This window comes from Electrophorus electricus, chromosome 4 (assembly GCF_041902795.1).
Source record: "Electrophorus electricus isolate QZ-2024a chromosome 4, ASM4190279v1, whole genome shotgun sequence".
Classification (NCBI taxonomy): Eukaryota; Metazoa; Chordata; class Actinopteri; order Gymnotiformes; family Gymnotidae; genus Electrophorus; species Electrophorus electricus.
In genome coordinates, this window is record NC_137500.1 from 25,876,820 (window position 1) to 25,904,611 (window position 27,792).

General features: G+C 39.7%; 1 protein-coding gene and 6 pseudogenes across 5 annotated transcripts in view; all 7 read right to left on the reverse strand.

The window, feature by feature from the left end:
• The window catches only part of LOC113577152 (protocadherin alpha-C2-like), a 143,691-nt gene that overhangs the window by 108,917 nt on the left and 6,982 nt on the right, over positions 1-27,792 (reverse strand). For 2 of the 5 annotated variants that reach the window (XM_081712926.1, XM_081712925.1), the window contains exon 1: positions 2,090-4,603. The exons of 1 other annotated variant lie outside the window; for it this stretch is intronic. In XM_081712926.1, the coding sequence (XP_081569052.1) occupies positions 2,090-4,444 (2,355 nt within the window). In that variant the 5' untranslated portion in view covers positions 4,445-4,603. Of the gene's footprint in view, positions 1-2,089; positions 4,619-19,107; positions 21,608-27,792 lie in introns of those variants that run through there. 2 more of the 5 variants (XM_035521334.2, XM_081712932.1) reach the window with 2 other exon arrangements.
• Positions 5,052-7,589, reverse strand: LOC113575568 (protocadherin alpha-3-like; annotated as a pseudogene).
• Positions 8,257-10,708, reverse strand: LOC145657604 (protocadherin alpha-3-like; annotated as a pseudogene).
• Positions 11,376-14,021, reverse strand: LOC113575569 (protocadherin alpha-8 pseudogene; annotated as a pseudogene).
• LOC145657649 (protocadherin alpha-3 pseudogene) lies at positions 15,804-18,552 on the reverse strand (annotated as a pseudogene).
• On the reverse strand, positions 21,580-24,315 carry LOC145657605 (protocadherin alpha-3 pseudogene; annotated as a pseudogene).
• LOC113575572 (protocadherin alpha-3 pseudogene) lies at positions 24,300-27,396 on the reverse strand (annotated as a pseudogene).

Consider the following 27,792-nt stretch of genomic DNA (forward strand, 5'->3'; position numbering starts at 1 on the left):
ACAGCCGCACAACAATGATGATACACGTGAAAACCTGGAAACAGAAGCTGTAAATACATTTGGGAATCAAGGAAGGGAACAAGAAACAGATGAGGCTGGTTTTCTTAACACGGCAATGATGAGGGGTGTAGCAACATGAGAGAAACGCACAAGTAAACAGATAGAAGGACAGAGAAAAACAAAAGCACAGGGGACCACATGGTGTTGGATTCAGACGACACGCATGTTACTGTAGGACAGATTACAGTGAGTAACCCATCAACATCATTACACCATTATCAAAGATTTTCTCTGACTGAAGTGGCAAACAAAAGCTTAAGCATACTGTATTTCAAACAAAGGCAACGTACACTGTATTTGGTCTGTAATGTTTCTGTGTCTGGAAGAACAACCCAGTTTCATAAGCTGTTCACAGCATTGCTGCATCTAACACTAATCAGGAAATATCAGTACATTTACTATTTAGGATTATTTAATACTACAGAGTAAAGAATTTCCAATACCAGTATAAACATGCAAATACTGCTCAAAATAGTTTACTTAGCATATTACGTTATCATCACATAATTGTATCAAGCACTCCATGTACATAATTATTTGAATTTCAGATTAAGACTATACTACATTTGACAAAAATGTGATAAGAAGTCACAGGACTACAAAAAGTCATAAATTAATCTCTGAATACTCATGAAATCATAAGCCCTCTTGATGATGATATATTTGTTTCATTTATAACTTTTCAGAGATCCAAAGACTCAAAAATTATTTAAAACAATTATTTGAGAAAAATAGTTAAAAACAAAAACTGTCACAGCTACAATGACAGTTCATGAGTTTGGAAAGCTGATGGTATGAAAAGCAAACAATATATTTTTAAATAACAGATAGGATTTAAGGTGGATATTAAAGAGTGCAATGAGGACTGTCCAATAGTGAGGGGAACAGAATTCCAGAGCTGTGGAAATAATATTTGTCTCTCGGTGTGCCCAAATATGTCCCAGCTCTAAACACTGAGAAAAGGGACTAGAGAAGAAAGAGTGTAAACAGAGATAGAAAGGCACATAAAATGGAGGAAAAAATGGGGAAATTTCCCAAGTGTGATAAAATCATTAATCATCTACTTAATTTATATAATGAATCATTCATATACTTTACATACCAGCTAAACAAAAAGAAGAAGTGATTGTAATATGAGAGATGGTGCTGTTGTCCTGGACTGTGTGACTAGTAAAATGCAGATCTGTGTGACGAAATCAAACCCACTGTTAAGAGTACTACTGTACTACTTAGTGCCCACAAAACACACACACACACACACACACACACGTACACACATACATATGTAGTCACATGCTTTCAACAGTAGAACTGGCCTCGCCACTCTTAATTTCCTTACAAACATTAATTTCCTTTACAAACATTATAGCAACACCACAGGCTCCTTTTAGACAATATTCACACAGAGCTGAAATATTGAATATATGTAATTACATACATATAATTGTCCATTCAAATAATCAATGTTCAATAACATAACAGTGCACTGAGATCTTTGTTGTCTACTTACACCTAAAACTAAAGACCTCTGCTACTTTTCATGCTGTATACAGTCAAAACCAGCTGCTCTCAAACCTTGCTCTGATGAGACTGAACTAAAAACATTATTACCATCATCATCATTTTTACTGTTGTTGCTGTTTATGTTATTTTTTGCGGTGGGGTCAGTTTTCTATTTATACTGATAAGGGCAAAAATGGTTAATTTTATGCATTATCCATGTGCAGCAGCACATTAAAAATGAGAAATTGACATTTTAAGCAGTTAATTGTGTTGGAAGTAAATAGGTTAAAAGGTTGATGTTGACAAGGTGTCAGAGCTATTGGAAAGCAATGTAAAACCTTCTTCTTGGTCTAACATACAGTAGGAAAACTATTATTACAGTTATTAGTTATTGAACTATTATTAGGAAACAAACTAGTTGAGATTTGCGAAGGTAACATTTACAGTAATATTAGTTCTATTACTTTAGAGTGATTTAAACTAAATCACAAACATCCACCTCTGCCTTCCACAAGTAGGAGCTTACCTCTCCAGAAGTTCTCCTCCTGCGATCTGGTACCACTAAAGTATTCCCATTACTGCCTGGGACTATAGTAGAACCGATACTCATTCTGGGTCCAACTAACATGTACCGTTTATCTCCGGATCTATACTGGATGCTGTGACACAGTGTCCCATCATAATTTGTGTCTTGTAAATACTTGGAGGAATAGTCTGTAGATTTGGAGCACTGCATTACAATCAGAACGATGATGCTGATGACAAAAAGCACTGAAACTGAGCCCAGAGTAATGATCAAATAAAATGTGACGTTGTTCTCTTCCTCTTCTTTTACTGTGCTTTTAACGTCAGAAGCTGCAAAATCCTCTTTGGGCTCCACAACTTTGATAATCACAGTCGCTGTTGCTGAAAGTGAAACGTTTCCATTGTCTTTGACCAGTATAACCAGTTTATGCTGAGCCTCGTCTGTTTCTGTGAATGAGCGAAGGGTCCTTATCTGTCCTGTGTAGCGGTCCAAACCAAAGAGAGTGTGGTCACTTACTTCCTGCATTGAAAATAATAACCAGCCGTTGTATCCTATATCTGCATCATAGGCTCTCACTTTAGTCACCAAATGTCCTGTGTTCACATTGCGGGGAATCTCCTCCACACCTTCAGCAGAACCGTTAGTGCTGACTGGATATAAGATCACTGGACCATTGTCGTTCTGGTCCAGAATGAACATGTTTACTGTGACATTGCTGCTCAGTGGAGGAGTTCCAGAGTCTGAAGCAATAACTTGGAACTTAAATATTTTGGATGTTTCAAAGTCAAAGCTCTTCAGGGCATAGATCTCACCAGTTTCAGGGTTTATGTTTAGGAAAGATGAGTACTTGTATTCTTCACCGGATTCTCTACAAATGTGATAGGTTACCAGGGCATTTGCATCCAAATCGTGATCATAGGCAGATACAGAGAATACGGGCAAGCCTGGTACATTATTTTCACTTACATAAAAAGTGTAGGGATTTAGGGAAAACTCTGGACTGTTATCATTTACATCTGACACCAGGACAGAAATAGTTTTAAAAGAAAATAATGGCAGCTGCCCTGCGTCTTTCGCATGCAATGTTATATCATAGTGAGATATTTTCTCTCTATCAAGTGTTGATGCGGTTATCAATGAATAAATGTTGTCCTGTGAGGACTGCGTTAACTTGAAAGGTACGTCTTCGTGTACGGAACAGGATACTTTACCATTCACTCCCGAGTCTAAATCACTCACACTAATTAAGGCTACTGTAGTTCCCGTCTTGGAATCCTCCGGTATTGTACTCGAAAATGACGTCACTTCTATCTCTGGCGCATTGTCATTTACGTCAACAATTTGTATAAGTACGCTTTTATCTGTTGTTAAAGGTGCAGGTGCTTTATCCGATGCCTGAATATCAATCTCATACTGGTCTCTCTCCTCAAAATCTAGCTGTCCCTTTACAATTATTTCTCCTGAAACTGGATCTAAGTCAAAGCGACTGCGTAGATCATTGTCAACATCATGGCCAAAAATGTAAAATACTTCACCGTTTGGACCAGCATCCAAGTCGGTTGCATTTACCTGTATCACCGTTGTACCTATCGGTGCGTTTTCGCTAAGCTTCACAGAATACGTGTCTTTTGTAAAAACCGGCATGTTGTCATTTACATCTATGACATCCACGGTTATGTCCATAGATCCAGATTTCGGGGGTTTGCCACCGTCCAACGCAGTAAGAAGGAATTTATGATTTGGCTTGGTTTCCCTGTCTAAAGCTTTCTGCAAAATTAGAAATGGCATCTTTCGATCTGCACCACGATCTATAACCTCAATTCGAAAATGTTCGCTGTGACTCAGTTTATAAACTTGCACCGAGTTAATTCCACCATCAGGGTCGCGTGCTGCTTGAAGCTGAAAGCGTGCGCCCAAGAGTGCATTTTCTGCTATTTCCAAACGCTTTTCTTTCTCGGGAAATATCGGGGCATGATCATTTATGTCCATAACCTCAACTGTTACGTAATGAATTTCTAGAGGACTTTCAAGAGCTATTTTTATATTAATCACACAAGGCGTGCTTCTCTCGCATACCCCCTCTCTGTCTATTTTTCTGTTGACATACAAGAGTCCGTCATACTGACTTATCTTGAAAGGAGACTCGCCTGTTGTTGACACGATACGAAACCCTCGTTCTTTTAATGTTCTGAGATCAATATCCAAATCCTTCGCGACATTTCCAACCACAGCGCCGTCTTTCTGCTCCTCGGGAATTGAGTATCGTATCTGCGCTAGGACCCCTTTCCAGAATAACAGCGACAGCGCCAGAAATGCCAAGTTCAGTCGCCATGATGTGTACTCCTTTTGTTCCATTTTGGGAAAAATATTAATCCAGAATTCAGTCAGGTTAACAGAGACGATCCACACAATGCGTATCCATGTCACTGGTATTTAAGTATGTCCAGCTAAACGTCAGCAATACAGTGAAGCTATAAACGCTCTTCTAAGACGGGATTTTAGCGAATGAACCAGCCGACAAAGGCGGTCCAGCTAACCAACTACACGCGTCAGAATTCTTGTAGTTTACACTGACACCGTGCGATTTTTTAGTTCACTGCAGGAAAATGATCAGATGAGGTTCAGCTGTTTATTAATACAGACTAATAATTTAAGATAGTGAACGAGAACTCAGCAGTTCCTCAGATTGTAACTGTGAATGTTCTGAATAACCAAACTACTGCATTATCTAGTCGAGCGTTTCTGAACGCAAACTGTGGACAGCTCCCATTCTCAAGTGTGTCTGGGGTCCCTGAGTTCAGAATGAGGGAAAGGCATCCAGAACATTCCACAGCATTGCCTAACTTTATATTTACGGTGAACAAACACAGAAGGAAGTGTGCAAAAGTAACTGAAGAAACCACTTTAAATATGTTAGCAACCTTCAGGTCACAAGATAACAAAATACTTCTGTCATACCATACTACACAAACGACCGAAATGTTCTGTAAAACAAAGCTGAAAAAGCAACAGAAAAGAAAATCTATTGGGTATATATGAATCGGTCGTGTGTAGATCTATGCAGAAGCATAAAATGCCAGAAAAACTCCCTTTTGTACAATAAGTGCTATACAAATTATTTGATAAATACACAAAGCATTTTCAAAACGCACGTTTGCCATGATTGGGTGCAACTTCATTGGTAATTTAAATGAAGGCTTTTTATCTGACCTTCTCCTGCAATCTGGTACCACTAGTGTATTCCCATTACTGCCCGGGACTATAGTAGAACCGATACTCATTCTGGGTCCAACTAACATGTACCGTTTATCTCCGGATCTGTACTGAATACTGTGACACAGTGTCCCATCATAATTTGTGTCTTGTAAATACTTGGAGGAATAGTCTGTAGATTTGGAGCACTGCATTACAATCAGAACGATGATGCTGATGACAAAAAGCACTGAAACTGAGCCCAGAGTAATGATCAAATAAAATGTGACGTTGTTCTCTTCCTCTTCTTTTACTGTGCTTTTAACGTCAGAAGCTGCAAAATCCTCTTTGGGCTCCACAACTTTGATAATCACAGTCGCTGTTGCTGAAAGTGAAACGTTTCCATTGTCTTTGACCAGTATGACCAGTTTATGCTGTGCCTCATCTGTTTCTGTGAACGAGCGAAGGGTCCTTATCTGTCCTGTGTAGCGGTCCAAACCAAAGAGAGTGTGGTCACTTACTTCCTGCATTGAAAATAATAACCAGCCGTTGTATCCTATATCTGCGTCATAGGCTCTCACTTTAGTCACCAAATGTCCTGCGTTCACATTGCAGGGAATCTCCTCCATACCTTCAGCAGAACCGTTAGAGCTGACTGGATATATGATCACTGGAACGTTGTCGTTCTGGTCCAGAATGAACACGTTCACTGTGACGTTGCTGCTCAGTGGAGGAGTTCCAAAATCTGTTGCTAGTACTCGGAAGTGGAATGATTTTAAACTTTCAAATTCAAAGCTTTTTAGCGCATATATCCACCCATTTTCCTAATTGATATTTATAAAAGATGTGTACTTATTGTGTTCGCCACTTTCTCTCAGTACATCATATGTGACTACTGCATTTTTAGTTGCGTCTCGATCAGATGCCGAAATAGCGAATAAAGATGAGCTTGGAACATTATTTTCCATAATGTAAAAAGTGTACGGGGAAAGAGAAAACTCTGGACTATTATCATTCACATCAGATACCAAAAGGGTTATAGTTTTAATTGAAGATAAAGGCAGCTCTCCTGCATCTTTGGCAATTAATGTGATGCCATACTCATAAATCGTATCTCTGTCAAGGGATGACGTAGTAACTAATGAGTAAATATTATCCTGTGATGATGGCATTAGTTTAAAAGGTATGTCTTCAGGAACAAAACAAAAAACTTTCCCGTTAATTCCAGAGTCTACATCAGAGATGCTGATTAAAGCAACTGTAGTTCCGGGTCTAGACTCTTCAGAAAAAGCGCTCGAAAATGATGTCTCCTATATCTCCAGCACATTATCACTGATGTCAACAATTTTTATGGTCACACTCTTATCTGTTGTCAGAGGTATAACACCTTTGTCTGACGCCTCAATGTCAATTTCATAGGTACCCCGGGTTTCAAAATCAATATGTCCCTTTATAATGATTTCCCCAGTAAAAGAGTTTATGTCAAAAAGTTGTCACTGTCAACGTTGTTAGCAAACGCATAACTAACCTCTCCATTTGGGCCCTCATCTAAATCTGTAGCATTCACTCGTAGCACTGTGGTACCTATGGGTGCATTTTCATTTAGTGTAACAGAGTAAACATCCTTAGTAAATCCTGGGAAGTTGTCATTTACATCCAAAATAGTAATGGTTATTCCCATCGTTCCAGTTTTAGAGGGCCTACCACCATCAACGGCAGATAGTAACATTTTCATGCTTTGAATAACCTCTCTGTCTATTGGCTTTTGCAAGACTATAATGGGCATTTTACCACCTTCTCCACGATCTTTGACTTCGAGTCGGAAATAATCATTTTGACTGAGTTTATACATTTGAATGGAATTGGAACCACTGTCTGGGTCACATGCTGCCTGAAGTTGAGAATGCATCCCAGGTAATGCGGACACCCATATCTCTAAAAATGCTGCGTGTTCAGAAAAAACAGGTGCGTGATCGTTCGGATCCATGACCTCTACAGTCACATACTGAACCTCGAGCGGATCTTCCAGGGCAATTTTTAAATTGATTAGGCACGAGGTGCTTTTCTTCCACACTTTCTCTCGGTCTAAATTTCTACTGACATATAATAAACCATAATTCGGATTTACCTTAAACAGCAACTCTCCTGAGGTTGACACAATATGAAATCCTCGCTCCTTTAAGGTTTTTTGGTCAATACCCAAATCCTTCACAATATTTCCCACCACAGTTCCTTCTTTCTGCGCCTCAGAAATGGAATATCATATCTGTGCCCAGACTGCTCTTCCAAACAAGAGCGATACTGCCATAAAGACAAGCTTCACACACAACCTCCACCATGAGCCGCATCCTCCCACATCCTGTTTGTTCCATGTTAAAGCGACGTCCACCTTAAATTCACCAAGAATGACTTTTATTCATGTAACCCCAAATCTGCTGACCATAATATCTTCCGTTTGACATACAATACAGTACAATGTACACTAAAGCCAATGCAACAATGTTTCTTCACTACAGGTGATATGTAACAAATGAATGCTACACGATGAAGGGGTGGGCGCAAAAAAAACATCTTACTTCAGCGCCATGAACCTTATTCTAGTTTTACACTGACACCTCGCGAAGAGAAAGTTTATTGCATTCAGTTTAATGCATTTAGTTTAATGTTTTTGTTGCAGTACATGCGGAAATCGGGATACGTTGCACTGTACGTTTTTGTGAAATCATTGTGATTTTATATGCTTTTATATGCTCCACCAAAACACAAATAAAACTTTTAAAAAGTGAGACACAGCTAGACACAAACAACCAGACGCACAATATTAAGATATTCAGTTTAAACGAATTGCGCGTCCTGTTTAAGCACCATGGACAGCGGCTGGTTGTCTGTCCTACTCTTCACATTAAACCAGCAGACTGTAGCCGCACCGACAGGGACTGCGAGTAGCTGCTCATTCTAACCCAGTTCATCAGGTAATGACCAAGGCCTTAAAAACTAGAGGCAGACAGTCCATGAATTTATCAACAACAACAACAATAATAATAATAAAATGGACTGCATTATGCCACCAGGATTTGGATTAAGAATTACTGATTTGGACAAAAAACACGTGACACTTTCTTACCTCTCCAGAAGTTCCTCTCCTGCGATCTGGTACCACTAGTGTATTCCCATTACTGCCCGGGACTATAGTAGAACCGATACTCATTCTGGGTCCAACTAACATGTACCGTTTATCTCCGGATCTGTACTGGATGCTGTGACACAGTGTCCCGTCATAATTTGTGTCTTGTAAATACTTGGAGGAATAGTCTGTAGATTTGGAGCACTGCATTACAATCAGAACGATGATGCTGATGACAAAAAGCACTGAAACTGAGCCCAGAGTAATGATCAAATAAAATGTGACGTTGTTCTCTTCCTCTTCTTTTACTGTGCTTTTAACGTCAGAAGCTGCAAAATCCTCTTTGGGCTCCACAACTTTGATAATCACAGTCGCTGTTGCTGAAAGTGAAACATTTCCATTGTCTTTGACCAGTATGACCAGTTTATGCTGAGCCTCATCTGTTTCTGTGAACGAGCGAAGGGTCCTTATCTGTCCTGTGTAGCGGTCCAAACCAAAGAGAGTGTGGTCACTTACTTCCTGCATTGAAAATAATAACCAGCCGTTGTATCCTATATCTGCGTCATAGGCTCTCACTTTAGTCACCAAATGTCCTGCGTTCACATTGCAGGGAATCTCCTCCATACCTTCAGCAGAACCGTTAGAGCTGACTGGATATATGATCACTGGAACGTTGTCGTTCTGGTCCAGAATGAACACGTTCACTGTGACGTTGCTGCTCAGTGGAGGAGTTCCAAAATCTGTTGCTAGTACTCGGAAGTGGAATGATTTTAAACTTTCAAATTCAAAGCTTTTTAGCGCATATATCCACCCATTTTCCTAATTGATATTTATAAAAGATGTGTACTTATTGTGTTCGCCACTTTCTCTCAGTACACCATATGTGACTACTGCATTTTTAGTTGCGTCTCGATCAGATGCCGAAATAGCGAATAAAGATGAGCTTGGAACATTATTTTCCATAATGTAAAAAGTGTACGGGGAAAGAGAAAACTCTGGACTATTATCATTCACATCAGATACCAAAAGGGTTATAGTTTTAATTGAAGATAAAGGCAGCTCTCCTGCATCTTTGGCAATTAATGTGATGCCATACTCATAAATCGTATCTCTGTCAAGGGATGACGTAGTAACTAATGAGTAAATATTATCCTGTGATGATGGCATTAGTTTAAAAGGTATGTCTTCAGGAACAAAACAAAAAACTTTCCCGTTAATTCCAGAGTCTACATCAGAGATGCTGATTAAAGCAACTGTAGTTCCGGGTCTAGACTCTTCAGAAAAAGCGCTCGAAAATGATGTCTCCTATATCTCCAGCACATTATCACTGATGTCAACAATTTTTATGGTCACACTCTTATCTGTTGTCAGAGGTATAACACCTTTGTCTGACGCCTCAATGTCAATTTCATAGGTACCCCGGGTTTCAAAATCAATATGTCCCTTTATAATGATTTCCCCAGTAATAGAGTTTATGTCAAAAAGTTGTCACTGTCAACGTTGTTAGCAAACGCATAACTAACCTCTCCATTTGGGCCCTCATCTAAATCTGTAGCGTTCACTCGTAGCACTGTGGTACCTATGGGTGCATTTTCATTTAGTGTAACAGAGTAAACATCCTTAGTAAATCCTGGGAAGTTGTCATTTACATCCAAAATAGTAATGGTTATTCCCATCGTTCCAGTTTTAGAGGGCCTACCACCATCAACGGCAGATAGTAACATTTTCATGCTTTGAATAACCTCTCTGTCTATTGGCTTTTGCAAGACTATAATGGGCATTTTACCACCTTCTCCACGATCTTTGACTTCGAGTCGGAAATAATCATTTTGACTGAGTTTATACATTTGAATGGAATTGGAACCACTGTCTGGGTCACATGCTGCCTGAAGTTGAGAATGCATCCCAGGTAATGCGGACACCCATATCTCTAAAAATGCTGCGTGTTCAGAAAAAACAGGTGCGTGATCGTTCGGATCCATGACCTCTACAGTCACATACTGAACCTCGAGCGGATCTTCCAGGGCAATTTTTAAATTGATTAGGCACGAGGTGCTTTTCTTCCACACTTTCTCTCGGTCTAAATTTCTACTGACATATAATAAACCATAATTCGGATTTACCTTAAACAGCAACTCTCCTGAGGTTGACACAATATGAAATCCTCGCTCCTTTAAGGTTTTTTGGTCAATACCCAAATCCTTCACAATATTTCCCACCACAGTTCCTTCTTTCTGCGCCTCAGAAATGGAATATCATATCTGTGCCCAGACTGCTCTTCCAAACAAGAGCGATACTGCCATAAAGACAAGCTTCACACACAACCTCCACCATGAGCCGCATCCTCCCACATCCTGTTTGTTCCATGTTAAAGCGACGTCCACCTTAAATTCACCAAGAATGACTTTTATTCATGTAACCCCAAATCTGCTGACCATAATATCTTCCGTTTGACATACAATACAGTACAATGTACACTAAAGCCAATGCAACGATGTTTCTTCACTACAGGTGATATGTAACAAATGAATGCTACACGATGAAGGGGTGGGCGCAAAAAAAACATCTTACTTCAGCGCCATGAACCTTATTCTAGTTTTACACTGACACCTCGCGAAGAGAAAGTTTATTGCATTCAGTTTAATGCATTTAGTTTAATGTTTTTGTTGCAGTACATGCGGAAATCGGGATACGTTGCACTGTACGTTTTTGTGAAATCATTGTGATTTTATATGCTTTTATATGCTCCACCAAAACACAAATAAAACTTTTAAAAAGTGAGACACAGCTAGACACAAACAACCAGACGCACAATATTAAGATATTCAGTTTAAACGAATTGCGCGTCCTGTTTAAGCACCATGGACAGCGGCTGGTTGTCTGTCCTACTCTTCACATTAAACCAGCAGACTGTAGCCGCACCGACAGGGACTGCGAGTAGCTGCTCATTCTAACCCAGTTCATCAGGTAATGACCAAGGCCTTAAAAACTAGAGGCAGACAGTCCATGAATTTATCAACAACAACAACAATAATAATAATAAAATGGACTGCATTATGCCACCAGGATTTGGATTAAGAATTACTGATTTGGACAAAAAACACGTGACACTTTCTTACCTCTCCAGAAGTTCCTCTCCTGCGATCTGGTACCACTAGTGTATTCCCATTACTGCCCGGGACTATAGTAGAACCGATACTCATTCTGGGTCCAACTAACATGTACCGTTTATCTCCGGATCTGTACTGGATGCTGTGACACAGTGTCCCGTCATAATTTGTGTCTTGTAAATACTTGGAGGAATAGTCTGTAGATTTGGAGCACTGCATTACAATCAGAACGATGATGCTGATGACAAAAAGCACTGAAACTGAGCCCAGAGTAATGATCAAATAAAATGTGACGTTGTTCTCTTCCTCTTCTTTTACTGTGCTTTTAACGTCAGAAGCTGCAAAATCCTCTTTGGGCTCCACAACTTTGATAATCACAGTCGCTGTTGCTGAAAGTGAAACGTTTCCATTGTCTTTGACCAGTATGACCAGTTTATGCTGAGCCTCATCTGTTTCTGTGAACGAGCGAAGGGTCCTTATCTGTCCTGTGTAGCGGTCCAAACCAAAGAGAGTGTGGTCACTTACTTCCTGCATTGAAAATAATAACCAGCCGTTGTATCCTATATCTGCGTCATAGGCTCTCACTTTAGTCACTAAATGTCCTGCGTTCACATTGCGGGGAATCTCCTCCACACCTTCATCAGAACCATTAGCGCTGACTGGATATAAGATCACTGGAACGTTGTCGTTCTGATCTAAAATGTATACGTTCACTGTGACGTTGCTGCTCAGTGGTGGATTTCCAGAGTCCACCGCTGCAACCTTGAACTGGAATGCTTTGACTGTTTCAAAATCAAAACTTTTTAGGGCGTATATCTCTCCGTTTTCAGAATTAATATTGATAAAAGATGTATATTTATTTTCTTCGGTATTATCTCTAAGTATCTGATAGTTTATTACTGCGTTTTCATCTGAGTCTCGGTCAGAGGCAGGCACAGAAAACAACGACGTACCTGGGACAGTGTTCTCCAATACATAAAAAGTGTACGGGGGAAGATAAAACTCGGGACTATTATCATTTACATCTGACACATGTACAGTTATAGTTTTCACTGAAGACAAATGCGGGTCTCCTGCGTCTTTTGCGAGTAACGTAATATCATACCGATGTGTAGTTTCTCTGTCAAGCGATGACATTGTAACTAACGAATAAACACTGTCATGTGAAGATGGAATTAATTTGAAAGGTATGTCCTCGAGAATAGAGCAGAAAACTTTCCCGTTCATTCCCGAGTCTAAATCAGACACACTTATCAAAGCAACTGTAGTGCCAGATCTAGAGTTTTCCGGGATTGTACTTGAAAATGAGGTCACCTCTATCTCTGGCGCATTGTCATTTAAATCTACGATCTTTATGGTTACACTTCTGTCTGTTGTCATTGGTACAAGTCCTTTGTCAGATGCTTGAATATCGATCTCATATTTGTCCTTGACCTCAAAATCTAAGAGTCCCTTCACAATTATTTCACCAGTAATCGCATTTATTTCAAAAAGTTCACGTAATTTATTATTGACGTTATGACCTATTGAATAAACGATCTCTCCATTTGAACCCTCATCCGAATCAGTAGCGTTCAGTTGTATCACTGTTGTACCTATAGGTAAATTTTCATCCAATCTTACCGTGTAATCATCTTTAGTAAAAACCGGTACGTTATCATTTATATCCAGTACATCTATGATGATTTCTATTGTTCCAGATTTTGGCGGTTTACCGCCATCTACAGCTGTTATTAACAATTTAACGATTGTCGCTAATTCTCTATCTAATGGTTTTTGCAATACCAAAATAGGAATTTTCCCGTCTTCGTCACGATCTTTCACTTCTAACCGAAAATGATCGTTATCACTTAGCTTGTATCTCTGAATTGAATTACTGCCGCTATCAGGGTCGCGAGCTGCCTGGAGTTGGAATCGCGCACCGGGTAAAGCAGATTCCCCTATTTCTAAATGCTTTGTTTTTTGACTGAAATTCGGTGCATGGTCATTTATATCCAGAATCTCTACTGTTACATAATGAATCTCCAGTGGATTTTCAAGAGCGATTTTCAAATTTATCAGACATATACTGGTTGTCTCGCAAACCTCTTCTCTGTCTATATTCCCGTTTACGTATAGCCCTCCATCATCCATATTTACCTTGAAGAGCGACTCTCCTGATGCTGACATGATACGAAATCCTCGCTCCTTTAAGGCTTTATGCTCAATACCTAAATCCCTTGCAATATTTCCAACCGCAGTACCATTTTTCTGTTCTTCGGAAATAGAATAACGTGTCTGTGTCCCAATGGTACTTCCAAACAACAAGAAAACAGCAACGAAGGTGAATTTTAGGCGTATGCATATCCTCCACCACGACGAGCGTCCTTTGTGTACCATTTTGCAATTAGAAAATCAATATTTCATAAAATATTTCTACTTCATGGATATTAGATTCGTATCAATATTACTGCTGAAAAAACATCGTTACCTTGTCGCGATTTCACAAAGAAACGATGCATTACAACACAAGTGTTCCAAACACAATATCACGATGCACAGGGCCAGTGATGAGGTGGGGTGTATTTGTGATGTCAGAGGCTTATGCTGGTTTTGCACTGACACCTCGCGAGTTCAAGGTTTATTGCATTGTGACAGTCAGACTTCGACCCTTCAGGCAGAAGACTGACTTTCCATTTACCGCATAACGTAGGAATAGGTTAGGCAGAAGAAATTAATCTAATAAAGTGTAGGGGGTTTTGTTACTGTATTTACTTACCCATACATGACTTACACACAACCAACAATGGAAACAGGAGTGGGTGAAGGTTTAATGCATACATTTTTTTTTCTTACTGCAAAATATGTGTTACAAAGACCTAATTGTACTGCATAGACCAAGATAAGTCATAAGAAAATCCATAACCAACTTTAGAAAGCTCCTTAACGCTAAAACAGGCTGTTTTGTCAGAGGTTTAACAGTGAGCTAGTATAATTGAATCTAGTAAACCTGTGGAGCAGATTATATTCTCTCCAGGGAATTAATGTTGGCAGTCTGTAAGGGGATATCTGGTTCTTCATTCTGAGAAATTCAGCATTTACATTATGTCAGATTTAAAGATCTGAGCATCTCATGAGTCCTAAGTAACAGATATTATCTTAATAAAAGCCAATCAGGCATACGTTACACTTGGGTACACAGAGTAATGAGGTACAACCCAAGAAAATAACAGAAATGCATCATAGAAAATGCTATATTAATGTTACCTAATAGATGGATAGAGAGAAAAAGAGAGGAGATTTAGGGAGAGAGGGGTAGAGAAAACTGAAGAGGACAAAGAGAGAAACAGACAAAGAAAGAGACAGCAAGCCCAAGGGAGATATTTCTCCAAAGCAAACTCCTCAGTCCACCAACTCTACCCCAGCTCCACTGTCAGATCCACTCCAACTCTCCTCCAAAAGTCACCTCCCCCAGAGGCTCAGAATCCTTCAGTCTTATCTTGACCAAGAACAGAGTTGCCACCACTGACCAACCCAAAGTGAGAACATACTGTTATCACCTCCATCATTGAACAACAATTACGTATCAAAGCTACAGGAACTCACCACTATTACAACAGTGATTTACAGTCCTGAATAGCCATTGAACATTTTTGGTGGGGTAGGGTCATAATCACCATTGTGACAAGACCACATTTATTTCTATGAGACGACAGATCTGCACAGCAGTGGGGGAAAAAGAGAACAAGACTTCATAGACCAGATTTTCGGCTACAGAAGTATTACATCTTTAATCATTTTATTTACATTTATATAGACAAACTGCCATATTGACTGATGAAAGGATAAGACGTTTCCCTGTGCCACTGAGCCACCTATTAGTAATTGTTCTAAATATATAATGTAGTTATACTGATTTAAACCAATATGCTTGTAAGCAAATCTACAAGGTAAATGAATGAGAAGATGACGTAAATATTCATACTGCAGACCACCAGTAGACATTCTACATTCTACACTTGGAAGATGCTCTTATCCAGAGCGACATACAAAAGTGCTTTTTCATTTCCTCATAGAATACATCCTAGCCAGTACAGTAGGTTAGAGTCCAAGATACCAATGAACTAGAACACTTCTGAAATACAGGGATCAGAGCTGATGCCTAGAAGTGCAAAATACATATATGCTCTGTCTCAGACAATAATCAATGCAATAAACAATAAGTGCTAGAATTAGTCAACACAGGCACAGTCAATATCAGTGCAATAAACAACACCCTACACTAAGTAAGGTAGACAACCTTGTGATGATAGATTTACCAATTTTACCGTTTTACAACAGAGCATGTGCCATGCACAATACAAAAGCACATCAAGTCAGTGGATGTACTAGCATATGTACAATCTTCTCTAAAAAAAAAAAACATGGAAATTCTCTGACTTTTGTATAAAGTCTGAACTACAGTGAATGACTAGAAGGCAAAACTACAACCAGCGATTTAGATATTTATCCTCTTCTGTTGTACTGAACAAATTTTAAATGATTTGCATAGCAGTATAACCTTTTTATTTTCTTACCTCTCCAGAAGTTCTCCCCCTGCGATCTGGTACCACTAGTGTATTCCCATTACTGCCCGGGACTATAGTAGAACCGATACTCATTCTGGGTCCAACTAACATGTAGCGTTTATCTCCGGATCTGTACTGGATGCTGTGACACAGTGTACCGTCATAATTTGTGTCTTGTAAATACTTGGAGGAATAGTCTGTAGATTTGGAGCACTGCATTACAATCAGCACGATGATGCTGATGACAAAAAGCACTGAAACTGAGCCCAGAGTAATGATCAAATAAAATGTGACGTTGTTCTCTTCCTCTTCTTTTACTGTGCTTTTAACATCAGAAGCTGCAAAAGCCTCTTTGGGCTCCACAACTTTGATAATCACAGTCGCTGTTGCTGAAAGTGAAACGTTTCCATTGTCTTTGACCAGTATGACCAGTTTATGCTGAGCCTCGTCAGTTTCTGTGAATGAGCGAAGGGTCCTTATCTGTCCTGTGTAGCGGTCCAAACCAAAGAGAGTGTGGTCACTTACTTCCTGCATTGAAAATAATAACCAGCCGTTGTATCCTATATCTGCGTCATAGGCTCTCACTTTAGTCACCAAATGTCCTGCGTTCACATTGCGGGGAATCTCCTCCACACCTTCATCAGAACCGTTAGCGCTGACTGGATATAAGATCACTGGAACGTTGTCGTTCTGATCCAAAATGAATACGTTCACTGTGACGTTGCTAGTCAATGGAGGAGTTCCAGAATCGGTGGCGACTACTTTGAATTTAAACGTTTTCAGAGTTTCAAAATCAAAACTTTTAAGAGCGTAAATCCAGCCATTTTCCGAATTTATATTTATTAAAGATGAATATATATTTTCACCAATATCTCTCCAAATTTGATAGCTGACTATTGCATTTTCATTTTGATCTCGATCTGAGGCAGAAACAGAAAAAAGCGATGCGCCAGGAGAATTGTTCTCCGTCACATAAAACATGTATGGGCGGAGGGAAAACTCTGGACAGTTATCATTTACATCCGATACCGTGACAGTAATCGTTTTAACAGAGGATAACGGCGGCTGTCCTTCGTCTTTAGCAACTAATGTGACATCATATTCATACTTCATTTCTCTATCAAGTAATGACGCGGTAACTAAAGAATATACATTTTTCTGTGATGATGGAATTAATTTAAAAGGTATGTCTACAGGTAGAGAACATAACACGTTTCCGTTAACTCCAGAGTCTAGATCACTAACGCTAATCAGTGCAACTGTTGTTCCCGGTCTAGAATCTTCTGGGATTGAACTTGAAAATGATGTTACCTCTATTTCAGGAGCGTTGTCATTAATATCAACAATTCTTACTATTACGCTTTTGTCTGCTGTGAGAGGAGGGCTACCTTTGTCCGACGCTTGTATATCGATTTCATAGCTATCTCTAACCTCAAAATCTAAAAGACCTTTCACTATTATTTCACCTGTAAGTGAGTTAATATAAAATAATTTTTGTAATTTGTCATTAACGCGATTGCCCAATGAATAAATAATTTCTCCATTTGAGCCTTGGTCCAAGTCTGTGGCGTTCATTTGTACTATCGTTGTACCTACAGGTGTGTTTTCATTTAGCATCACAGAGTAAACATCCTTAGTAAAGACAGGCATGTTGTCATTTATATCTAAAACATCTACAGTAATTTCCACTGAACCAGATTTAGGGGGTCTGCCGCCATCCACAGCAGTGAGTAGTAAAGAAAAGATCTTCGTAATCTCTCTGTCTAACGGACTCTTTAGAATTAAAACGGGTATTTTACCATCTTCCCCACGATCTTTCACCTCAAGGTTAAAATTCACATTTTGGCTTAGTTTGTAATGCTGGACTGAGTTACTTCCACCATCGGGGTCATGTGCTGCTTGAAGCTGATAACGCGATCCAGGTAAAGCATTTTCCGAAATCTCCAAACGCATTTCTTTCTCAGGGAAACTGGGAGCATGGTCGTTTACGTCAATTATTTCTACCTGCACGTAATGGATCTCCAGTGGATGTTCAAGGGCGATTTTTATGTTGACAAAGCACGAACTGGATCTTTCGCAAATCTCTTCTCGATCTACTTTTTTACTCAGATACAAGATTCCGTCATCCTGATTTACCTCGAACAAAGATTCTCCCGTGCTTGATACGACACGGAACCCTCGCTCCTTTAAGGTTTTGTAATCGATGCCCAAGTCCTTTGCGATATTTCCAACCACAGCACCGTCCTTCAGCTCCTCTGAAACGGAGTATAGCAGCTGCGCCAAAATCGCTTCCTCAAACAATATCAGCGCAGTAATTAAAACCAATTTCAGACGCAGCTTTCTCCACAACGTGCGAGCTCGTTGTTCCATGTCGCATATGTTAAGATTCCAGCTAAAACAGCAACCAGTCAGACCAAATCATCTAAGATTTTCCACAAGAGAAAGAAAATAAAATACAAGAGATAAAGAATTATAAGGTTCCGCTCGCACTGCTGGTGAAATGGGTTTTCTCATCTTCAACAGGAAACTGAAGGGGCGGGCGCATAAGATCACAGACCTTTTTGAAAACCTTACTATGGTTTCACACTGACATCTTGCGAAGTAAAAGCTTATTGCAATTTGAAGATGTTTGGTGCAGATATTTCCATCAAACTAGATGGGGGCGGGCAATTGATTGAATTTCATTTTCTCAAGTACTCTACAGAATTATTGCTACTTGACTGGTAGCATTATATTCGGCACTATTGAACGCACTACATTTATGCGAGAGAGAAATATAAGGAAATAAAATTACACAGCTTGTCACTGACAATATTAAGATGATTGTCAGGACCACGGAGAGCGAATGACACGATATTTGACGGTTCGGTTTAAAGGTATGTTTCGCTCATTTGAAACTCCTGCCAGAACTTAATCATGACAAAAACATACTTAACTACATTCTCTAATAATGAACGAAAATGTGACATTGGCTTATAGAACAGCAAGTAAATTTTTCAATACCAAAAAACAGCAACAATAAAAACCCCATTTAGATCGACTTACCTCTCCAGATGTTCTCCTCCTGTGATCTGATACCACTAAAGTATTTCCATTACTGCCCGGGACTATAGTAGAACCGATACTCATTCTGGGTCCAACTAACATGTACCGTTTATCTCCGGATCTGTACTGGATGCTGTGACACAGTGTCCCGTCATAATTTGTGTCTTGTAAATACTTGGAGGAATAGTCTGTAGATTTGGAGCACTGCATTACAATCAGAACGATGATGCTGATGACAAAAAGCACTGAAACTGAGCCCAGAGTAATGATCAAATAAAATGTGACGTTGTTCTCTTCCTCTTCTTTTACTGTGCTTTTAATGTCAGAAGCTGCAAAAGCCTCTTTGGGCTCCACAAATTTGATAATCACAGTCGCTGTTGCTGAAAGTGAAACGTTTCCATTGTCTTTGACCAGTATGACCAGTTTATGCTGAGCCTCGTCTGTCTCTGTGAATGAGCGAAGGGTCCTTATCTGTCCTGTGTAGCGGTCCAAACCAAAGAGAGTGTGGTCACTTACTTCCTGCATTGAAAATAATAACCAGCCATTGTATCCTATATCTGCATCATAGGCTCTCACTTTAGTCACCAAATGTCCTGCATTCACATTGCGGGGAATCTCCTCCACACCTTCAGCAGAACCATTAGAGCTGAGTGGATGTAGGATCAATGGAACATTGTCATTCTGATCTAGAATGTACACGTTCACTGTGACGTTGCTACTCAGTGGAGGAGTTCCAGAGTCCACAGCAAGCACGTGGAACTGGAATCTTTTAGTTGTTTCAAAGTCCAAACTTCTCAGTGCATATACATTTCCATCTTCAGAATTTATATTCAAATAAGGGATAATAGTTGTCTCAGTGCCTTCTACTCTTAGAATGTGATAAGATATATGTGCATTTTCATTCTGGTCTACATCATGTGCACTAAGACAGAATATAGATGCACCTGGTGTATTGTTTTCAGTTATATAAAATGTAAATGGACTTTGGGTAAATACTGGACTGTTATCGTTGACATCTATAACGTCAACTTGTATAGTCTTCTGCGAGGCCAAAGATGGCTCCCCTCTATCGGAACACGTTAGTGTTATTATGTACAAAGAGACAGTCTCTCTATCTAAGTGATCGTTAGTGACCAGTGAGTACATGTTTTTCTGGAATGAGGGTTTCAATTCAAATGGAATGTCACCTACATGTTTACAGATCACAATACCATTTTCACCTGAATCTTTGTCAGATACACTAACAAGAGCTATAGTTGTACCTGTGTTCGAGTCCTCCCGTATCTCAGCTAAGAGTGAGGTCACTTCAATCTCTGGCGCGTTATCATTCACATCCTTTACCTTAACGACTACACTGCAATGACTTATTAAAGCTACTTGGCCTTTATCAGATGCTTGAATATCTATTTCGTATGCACTCTGTTCCTCAAAGTCTAATAATCCTTTTATAGTTATCTGCCCTGTGATAGCATCTATTTCGAACATGTCAAATGCTTTATTCGTGAGACTTTTGTCAAATGCATAAAAAACTTGCCCGTTTGCTCCTTCATCTAAATCTGTTGCATGCAATTTTATCACTGACGAACCAAGACTGGTATTTTCCTCTAATGCTACAGTGTACGCCTGGCGATCAAAAACTGGGGCATTATCATTAACGTCAATGACAGTGATCGTAATATTTACTGACCCGGACCTCTCAGGCTTTCCTCCATCGTATGCCGTCAGGGTTAAATGCAGCTGCGATTTCTGTTCCCTATCTAGGGTTTTTTTCAAAATCACGAAAGGAATTTTCTCTTCCCCACGAGTTTTAACGTCTAAGTCAAAATGACTATTTTGACTGAGAATGTACTTATGCACGGAATTCACACCGGTGTCTAAATCGCGCGCAGGGTCCAGGGGTAGGCGCGTACTCTGAGGCACTGCATTTTCAGATATTTCTAAATGCTTTTCCCGTACAGGGAAAGTAGGAGAGTGATCATTGATATCTGTAATTTCAACGTCAATATAATGAATTTCCAACGGATTTTCAGCCACGGTTTTAAGACTCACGGTACATACGCTGCTTTTCTCGCATAGCGCCTCCCTGTCGATGTTCCCACTCACATACAGTGCTCCATTGTCCTGGTTAATCTGTAAGAAACGATCGTTTGATCCGGAGACAATCCGAAACCTTCGGTCCTTAAATTTTTCCACATCAAAGCCCAAATCTTTCGCAACGTTCCCCACAACAGATCCTTCTTTAGATTCCTCGGAGATCGAATAGCGAATCTGAGGGATAACTTCACCACAAAAGCACAACAGAAAAAAACAGCGCAGAAACGCTTCCAACATAGCGTTTGGCCGAGCTATCATGACGAAAATGCGAATATCCTCTGCACCATCGCAAAATGATTTCTTATTTTCTGCTAGTATATTCCCACAACAAAATTACATAGATTTTAAACATTCTAAAAACATATTTATTTTAGAGCGCTACTGAAAATCGAGCCTAGGGTTACGCTGCTCGCCGGCGTACATGCGCAACGAAGGATTGGAATTGGTTACAACATTGTGGGTGTGTATAAAATCCTTGTCACGTAATGCAGCGACACCAAGTGTATATTTTCCTCACCAAACCTCACAAAAATGTTCCAGTGCATTTTACCGATTACAGACAAACACATAAAGACTGAAAAGTTTGTGAAGCAACTTTTTGAAGATGCAAAACGTTGTGAAGATGAAAAATGTTGTTAAAAAAAAAACATACCTGAAGACTTGAGTTTCTTCTGTAGGTTCCGCTCAATGTATTCCCATTACTGCCCGGGACTATAGTAGAACCGACACTCATTCTGGGTCCAACTAACATGTAGCGTTTATCTCCGGATCTGTACTGGATGCTGTGACACAGTGTCCCGTCATAATTTGTGTCTTGTAAATACTTGGAGGAATAGTCTGTAGATTTGGAGCACTGCATTACAATCAGCACGATGATGCTGATGACAAAAAGCACTGAAACTGAGCCCAGAGTAATGATCAAATAAAATGTGACGTTGTTCTCTTCCTCTTCTTTTACTGTGCTTTTAATGTCAGAAGCTGCAAAAGCCTCTTTGGGCTCCACAAATTTGATAATCACAGTCGCTGTTGCTGAAAGTGAAACGTTTCCATTGTCTTTGACCAGTATGACCAGTTTATGCTGAGCCTCGTCTGTCTCTGTGAATGAGCGAAGGGTCCTTATCTGTCCTGTGTAGCGGTCCAAACCAAAGAGAGTGTGGTCACTTACTTCCTGCATTGAAAATAATAACCAGCCGTTGTATCCTATATCTGCGTCATAGGCTCTCACTTTAGTCACCAAATGTCCTGCGTTCACATTGCGGGGAATCTCCTCCACACCTTCATCAGAACCGTTAGCGCTGACTGGATATAAGATCACTGGAACGTTGTCGTTCTGATCCAAAATGAATACGTTCACTGTGACGTTGCTAGTCAATGGAGGAGTTCCAGAATCGGTGGCGACTACTTTGAATTTAAACGTTTTCAGAGTTTCAAAATCAAAACTTTTAAGAGCGTAAATCCAGCCATTTTCCGAATTTATATTTATTAAAGATGAATATATATTTTCACCAATATCTCTCCAAATTTGATAGCTGACTATTGCATTTTCATTTTGATCTCGATCTGAGGCAGAAACAGAAAAAAGCGATGCGCCAGGAGAATTGTTCTCCGTCACATAAAACATGTATGGGCGGAGGGAAAACTCTGGACAGTTATCATTTACATCCGATACCGTGACAGTAATCGTTTTAACAGAGGATAACGGCGGCTGTCCTTCGTCTTTAGCAACTAATGTGACATCATATTCATACCTCATTTCTCTATCAAGTAATGACGCGGTAACTAAAGAGTATACATTTTTCTGTGATGATGGAATTAATTTAAAAGGTATGTCTACAGGTAGAGAACATAACACGTTTCCGTTAACTCCAGAGTCTAGATCACTAACGCTAATCAGTGCAACTGTTGTTCCCGGTCTAGAATCTTCTGGGATTGAACTTGAAAATGATGTTACCTCTATTTCAGGAGCGTTGTCATTAATATCAACAATTCTTACTATTACGCTTTTGTCTGCTGTGAGAGGAGGGCTACCTTTGTCCGACGCTTGTATATCGATTTCATAGCTATCTCTAACCTCAAAATCTAAAAGACCTTTCACTATTATTTCACCTGTAAGTGAGTTAATATAAAATAATTTTTGTAATTTGTCATTAACGCGATTGCCCAATGAATAAATAATTTCTCCATTTGAGCCTTGGTCCAAGTCTGTGGCGTTCATTTGTATTATCTTTGTACCTACAGGTGCGTTTTCATTTAGCATCACAGAGTAAACATCCTTAGTAAAGACAGGCATGTTGTCATTTATATCTAAAACATCTACAGTAATTTCCACTGAACCAGATTTAGGGGGTCTGCCGCCATCCACAGCAGTGAGTAGTAAAGAAAAGATCTTCGTAATCTCTCTGTCTAACGGACTCTTTAGAATTAAAACGGGTATTTTACCATCTTCCCCACGATCTTTCACCTCAAGGTTAAAATTCACATTTTGGCTTAGTTTGTAATGCTGGACTGAGTTACTTCCACCATCGGGGTCATGTGCTGCTTGAAGCTGATAACGCGATCCAGGTAAAGCATTTTCCCAAACCTCCAAACGCATTTCTTTCTCAGGGAAACTGGGAGCATGGTCGTTTACGTCAATTATTTCTACCTGCACGTAATGGATCTCCAGTGGATGTTCAAGGGCGATTTTTATGTTGACAAAGCACGAACTGGATCTTTCGCAAATCTCTTCTCGATCTACTTTTTTACTCAGATACAAGATTCCGTCATCCTGATTTACCTCGAACAAAGATTCTCCCGTGCTTGATACGACACGGAACCCTCGCTCCTTTAAGGTTTTGTAATCGATGCCCAAGTCCTTTGCGATATTTCCAACCACAGCACCGTCCTTCAGCTCCTCTGAAACGGAGTATAGCAGCTGCGCCAAAATCGCTTCCTCAAACAATGTCAGCGCAGTAATTAAAACCAATTTCAAACGCAACGTGCGAGCTCGTTGTTCCATGTCGCATGTGTTACGATTCCAGCTAAAACAGCAACCAGCCAGACCAAATCATCTAAGATTTTCCACAAAAGAAACAAAATAAGATACAAGAGATAAAGAATTATAACGTGCCTCTCGCGCCGCTGGTGAAATGGGTTTTCTCATCTTCACCAGGAAACTGAAGGGGCGGACGCATAAGATCACAGACCTTTTTGAAAACCTTACTATGGTTTCACACTGACATCTTGCGAAGTAAAAGCTTATTGCAATTTGAAGATGTTTGGTGCAGATATTGCCATCAAACTAGATGGGGGCGGACAATTGATTGAATTTCATTTTCTCAAGTACTGTGCAAAATTATTGCTACTTGACTGGTAGCATTATATTCAGCACTTTTGAACGCATTACATTTATGCGAGAGAGAAATATAAAGAAATAAAATTACACAGCTTGTCACTGACAATATTAAGATGATTGTCAGGACCACGGAGAGCGAATGACACGATATTTGACGGTTCGGTTTAAAGGTATGTTTCGTTCATTTAAAACTCCTGTCAGAACTTAATCAAGAGAAAAAAGATACTTAACTACATTCTCGAATAATGAACGAAAATGTGACATTGCCTTATAGAACAGCAAGTAAATTTTTCAATACCAAAAACAGCAACAATAAAAACCCCATGTGGATCGACTTACCTCTCCAGATGTTCTCCTCCTGTGATCTGATACCACTAAAGTATTTCCATTACTGCCCGGGACTATAGTAGAACCGATACTCATTCTGGGTCCAACTAACATGTAACGTTTATCTCCGGATCTGTACTGAATACTGTGACACAGTGTCCCATCATAATTTGTGTCTTGTAAATACTTGGAGGAATAGTCTGTAGATTTGGAGCACTGCATTACAATCAGCACGATGATGCTGATGACAAAAAGCACTGAAACTGAGCCCAGAGTAATGATCAAATAAAATGTGACGTTGTTCTCTTCCTCTTCTTTTACTGTGCTTTTAACGTCAGAAGCTGCAAAAGCCTCTTTGGGCTCTACAACTTTGATAATCACAGTCGCTGTTGCTGAAAGTGAAACGTTTCCATTGTCTTTGACCAGTATGACCAGTTTATGCTGAGCCTCATCTGTTTCTGTGAATGAGCGAAGGGTCCTTATCTGTCCTGTGTAGCGGTCCAAACCAAAGAGAGTGTGGTCACTTACTTCCTGCATTGAAAATAATAACCAGCCGTTGTATCCTATATCTGCGTCATAGGCTCTCACTTTAGTCACCAAATGTCCTGCGTTCACATTGCGGGGAATCTCCTCCACACCTTCAACAGAACCATTAGCGCTGACTGGATATAAGATCACTGGAACGTTGTCGTTCTGGTCCAGAATGAACACATTCACTGTGACGTTGCTGCTCAGTGATGGATTTCCAGAGTCTGCCGCTGCAACCTTGAACTGGAATGCTTTGACTGTTTCAAAATCAAAACTTTTTAGGCCATATATCTCTCCGTTTTCAGAATTAATATTTACAAAAGATGCCATATCATTTTGCAAGTGATCATCTCTGATTATTTTATATAATATAGCAGCATTTTCATCCGAGTCTTTGTCAATGGCACTCACTGAGAAAATGGATGCTCCAGGAGACATATTTTCCAACAAGTATAGGTCAAAGGAGATTTGAGAAAACTCTGGTTTATTATCATTTACATCTGATACCAGCACGCTCAACGTCTTAAAGTTAGATAATGGAGGCTGTCCTAAGTCTTTGGCTGTTATAGTGATATCATAATGCGAGATCATCTCACGATCTAATTTCTGTTTTGTTACTAACGAGTACATGTTTTCTTGAAAAGATGACTTAAGTTCAAAAGGAACGCCATCTGTCAGACTACACGCGACTTTCCCGTTGACTCCGGAGTCTTTGTCTGAAACGCTGATAAGAGAAATAACTGTGCCAGGATTGGAGTCTTCGGAAACAACGTTTGATAATGACGTCACTTCAACCTCTGGTTTATTATCATTTATGTCTAAAACCTTTACTATAACTCTGCTCTCCACTGTTAATGGAGGCTGTCCTTTATCTGATGCCTGTATGTCTAATTTGAAGACCTCTGTGTCTTCATAGTCTATTTCACCTTTAACTCGTATTTCCCCAGTAATCCTATCTAACTGAAAAATATCATAAACTTTACGCTTTAAAGTTTTAGCAAATGCATATTCAATATCACTGTTGGAGCCCTGATCACGATCAGTTGCATTTACTGTTATCACAATTGTACCAAGCGGAGCATTTTCTTGTAAAGTTGTTGAATACGTGTTTTGAGTAAATACCGGTCGATTGTCATTTATGTCAAGCACTTTCACTGTAATGTTCAGACTACCTGTTTTGGCAGGATTCCCACCGTCTACCGCTGTAAGATGTAGGCGATAATCCTCTGTTTGCTCGCGATCAAGCGCTTTCTTTAGAACTAAGAAAGGTATTTTATCATCATCACTGTTCTTGGTGTCAGTTTCAAAATTTTCATTCGGGCTTAATTTATAGTACCGAATAGAATTTGAAGTCGTATCCTGGTCACGTGCTGCGTGCAGCTGAAAGCTGGTTCCTATAGGCGTATGCTCAGCTATTTCAAAATGTTGGTGTGTTTCAAAAAAAGTAGGGACGTTGTCGTTGATATCTGTTATTTCAACCACAATATAATGAATTTCCAGAGGGTTTTCAACGGCAATTTTTAGATTTATCAAGCAAGCGCTAGTTTCATCACATAGCTCCTCCCTGTCGATTTTCTTTTGAACATACAACACGCCATTGTTCTGGTTAGCCTGGAAAAAAGCGTCCTTTGATCCTGAAACTACGCGGAATCGTCTGTCCACCAAAGTACTGACATCAAGACCCAGATCTTTAGCAATATTTCCGACAACGGATCCCTCTTTCATCTCCTCTGGAACGGAGTACCTTAACTGAGCCGAAACACACTCTCCGAAGCACAGTAACAAAGAGAAATTGAGGAAGATCCTCTGGTTTCCAGGTCTGCGTCTGTGTACTCCCTCCGCCATGCCGAATGTGTCACTTACTACAGTTATTTTCTACAGCAGTGTTTCATTTGTGTTCAGTTGCCAAATGTAAAAGGTATTTGTAGATTATTCATGCCTCCGTGCCATTGAAAAAGCTGTCGATTTACAAAAAATGAAGCGTTATCTCTCATGCTCGTCGGACGGTTCTCTTATTATGATGACTTATCATGCGCAATATGTACCAGTGGGACGGGCAAGACGTCGACTCTCAAGTCCTTTGTAACACTGACATCGTCTGGTATCCAAAAATATCGGAAAATTAGCATCCACAAATTTTCTAAATAACAAATACGTTGCATTAATTCTGAAAATTATAGCACCAAATGAATCTTCGTGCTAAACACAAAATTCTAAAATCACAACCCTTTGGTGCATCACTTCAACCTAATTAACTATTGTACGGTAAATCTCTAAGCAAGACAAATCGAGATTACATACCATACTATATCTTATACAACAGAGAAGGTGCTGTCCGATTATTTTGTGAATTTGTACATAAATGCATCCATACTGCTCAAACTGAAACATTTCCATACATA